The sequence below is a fragment of the Nannospalax galili genome, unplaced genomic scaffold (assembly GCF_000622305.1).
Source record: "Nannospalax galili isolate Female #2095 unplaced genomic scaffold, S.galili_v1.0 scaffold364, whole genome shotgun sequence".
Lineage (NCBI taxonomy): Eukaryota > Metazoa > Chordata > Mammalia > Rodentia > Spalacidae > Nannospalax > Nannospalax galili.
In genome coordinates, this window is record NW_008352752.1 from 2,235,798 (window position 1) to 2,239,183 (window position 3,386).

A 3,386-nucleotide genomic window follows, 5' to 3' on the forward strand; every position below is an offset into this window, starting at 1 on the left:
ATATGTATGTATATATACCTATATGAGCTACTGAATACATTTAGTGTTGATCATATGTACATGTGTTTAGGGCTGACCACTTAGGATTGGATAACCTATCCCTGTAGAAAACAGATTCTCTTAAAGTAGCAGTTTGAATTGCAGAAATGTTAGTGAGGATATGTGTGGTTGTGGACATCTCTCAAACCTGCCTCCATAATTAAAGACTAAAGTTCCTGTAAAATTACATACAGTTTTCTTTGAACTTACTAAGTCTCACATATTTTTTCCGAGTTTAGTTTTCCTTTCATGTCCTTCCGCCCTTGACATTAAGAAATTTTGCTACTTACATAAGATTTTAAAAGTAGAATACAGATTTTGGGGGTGAAGGGAGAATTATGATTTGCAAAAGTAATTTTTACTTTATGGATATGTAAAGTATAAAAGTACTTAGGGTATTAGGCAACTTTCCACTAATGTGATAAAATATGAACTTAATGAAGGAATAGTTTATTTCTGTCTTGTTTTTTGATGTTTTAGTCTGTGATTGGTTGACACATAGGAAGTTGATAGTAACCTCAGCAGTTATCACACTACAGTATAAAATAAGACTATCAAATGACTTAAAAAAAGTAGCCATGGTTAATGACGGTACAGGCAAAATGAATTGTTTTATTATACAAAAAATCATGCCAAAACATTTCAAACCCCTTTTTTAAAATGTATGTTTTGCCAGGACCTTCACTTGTAGGAATTTGTTTTAAGAAAATATTCATTGATAGGACACATAGATGCTTATTGAGGCTATCCATGGGGTGAGCATACGAAAGCATCCTAATTGTTTACTAATAAGGAATTGGTTTCGTAAATTATGGCACCTCTATAATACAGTGCAAGGCATCTTTTAGGAATTGTAATTTAGGGGACTTTTCATGTATTAAGAAGGAAAATGCTCATGATAGTTTAATAATTATTTAATATTAATTTTATGTGATTAGTATGTTTGCTATGATGGGTCACATGGTGGATCTAAATGTTCACAACAAAGACAGGAAGTATATTAATGCACACAGAAATATTATTAATGGTATTTCTAACAGTTATGAGTAATTTTACTTTGCTTTACATTCTTTTGTTTTTTGGTTTTTTTTTTTTTTTGGTCTCTTTGAGGCAGGGTCTCCCTGTAGTCCCAGCTGTCCTGGAACTCACTTTGTAGACCAGGCTGGCCTTGAACTCACAGAGATCTGCCTGCGTCTGCCTCCCAATTGCTGAGATTAAAGGCGTGCACCACCACAGGCTAATTTTCTTTACTTTCTTGTTTTGAAAGTTCCTGTTAATATGTATTATTTTGTCAGCAAAACTAATTATGTTATAAATAATATGTTATAAATATGAATATTTTAAAAACGTTAAGCTTTTTTGTGCCAATTTTACTGAAAACAAATGTGAGTCTACATTAAAATAAAAGTTATAAATGAAGTTCAGAATTTTGGAATTGGTTAAATGTAAATCATTTTGTCACCTTTTTAATCCTTTTGTATAGGTAGGTGTAGGTAACAGACCCTGGAGTCTGTAAAATACTTGTTAATGTCTGTGGTGCTCAGCTCATCATTTCAGTCTTGTATTCGTTCCTAGTCATGGCAGAACAAAAATTACCATATTTTTTCTCTGTATTTTCATCTAGGTTTTTACTTTCGGCAACTGTGTCCAGTTTTCACAATGTTTCAGTCCTTGTCTGAAACTCGACATCCTCTGCAACCAGAAGAACAGGAAGTTGGCATTGACCCCTTGTTGAGTTACTCACATAAGTCTGGAGGTAAGTTTTGTGTACAGATATGCTCGGCACTTAGCAGAGGGGCTTCAGTTAGCTCTGTCCACTTTTGGGGTGAAATTCTTTCTATGAACTCCAAGCACAACTCCCCAAAACAGTTCCCTTGATGTGTGTTGTGCACTCTGGACACTAATGAACACTACAGTCGCCTTTCAATTGCAGGTTGAAGCATTAACCAGATGTTTAATACATTGTCATCCTTTTAAAAAAGTCATACTAGATACTGGCTTTAGCAAACACATGTTAGAGGATAAAGTGCCCTTTAAAGAATTGTGAGCTGTTGGTATTTAGTTTGCAGGGATTTTTTTTTCCCCCTTCACTGTTAGTTGAGCTCAATTCTAGGATAAAAGTTTTGTTGGAGTTTCCAGTCTTTCTTTTCTTTGTTTAAATATTTGAAATTTGTGTTAATACTCTTCTAGATGTATACATTGAAATTGTTAGAACTGTTGAAAGATACGCTGCATTCAAGTTCTACACTTTTAAAGTGTCTCAAATCAGAACTCTATATTATTTTTTTCCATATTTACTTAATGATAGTCATAATATATTTTCTTAAAGAGATTCTTTTGTGAAAATTCTAGAAGCTGTGTCCGTATTTTTTAATAGTTCATGAAATGTTTAATAGAGTTCATTGACACAGTGGCTACTTGTAGTTTTTCACCCATGAAATGCATATGTCAAGATTTTAAAATCTATCTAAAAATAAATATGTGAAAGTACTTTATATATATGGTTTATGCTTTAAGTAAAATGTTTTACCTATATATTGATGTTAAGGTCTAGAGTTAACTGACATATTGAGAATTTAAAATAATAACTGACTCCCAAAGTATTTCTTTAGAACAGTAACTGTTTATCGTGTATTCGTTATGTTTGTTTGTTTGCTTCTTGAGTCTGTGTTGCCTTTTGTGCCATGTTAATATCTTTGATATTTTTGTTGGAAATAAAATTTTCCCTACAAGGTTATTTTTTGATTACATTGTTCTTTATCAGTTTATTTGTGATATAAGGACTCAACAAGACTGCTGCTTTAGATTTTGCTAGTATGAAAGTTAATTCTGGTCATTTCAGTTGAAGTATTTGAGTATCTCAGTAGTAAGCCTGAAAGCTTTCCTAGTGATTTTTTTTTTCCACTTAAATGTAATACCAATAAGAAGCACTCATATTAAATAAGTTAAATCATTTTATGTGCACGTCTATAAGAGCTTTAAAACTCAATATATATACATATATATCTATATATCTATATATATTTGCATTACAAGAATACTTTCAACAGTATTTTTCATACTATTTCTTGTTTATATGTTTGAGGAAAAAATGTTTTCTGTTGTGTTTTAAGTGCATATTTTTCTCTAGGCTATTTCATCAAATATTGAAAGTTCTTTAACCTGGTTAAAAACATTTTAATTTGGGGCTGGAGAGATGGTTCAGTGGTTAAGAACACTGACTGTTCTTGCAAAAGATCCGGGTTCGAATTCTAGCACCCACGTGGCAGCTAACAACTGTCTGTAACTTCCAGTTTCAGGGGATCTGATAGCCTCTTCTGTCCTCCACAGGCATTGCATGACACAGG

The 3,386-nt window shown here is 32.5% G+C and overlaps 1 protein-coding gene across 8 annotated transcripts in view; it reads left to right on the top strand.

The window, feature by feature from the left end:
• The window catches only part of Tbc1d5 (TBC1 domain family member 5), a 545,935-nt gene that overhangs the window by 183,707 nt on the left and 358,842 nt on the right, over positions 1-3,386 (top strand). For all 8 annotated transcript variants that reach the window (XM_029554511.1, XM_017802415.2, XM_029554510.1 and 5 more), the window contains one exon: positions 1,664-1,795. In XM_029554511.1, coding sequence (XP_029410371.1) covers positions 1,699-1,795 — 97 coding nt within the window. In that variant the 5' untranslated portion in view covers positions 1,664-1,698. The remainder of the gene's footprint in view (positions 1-1,663; positions 1,796-3,386) is intronic.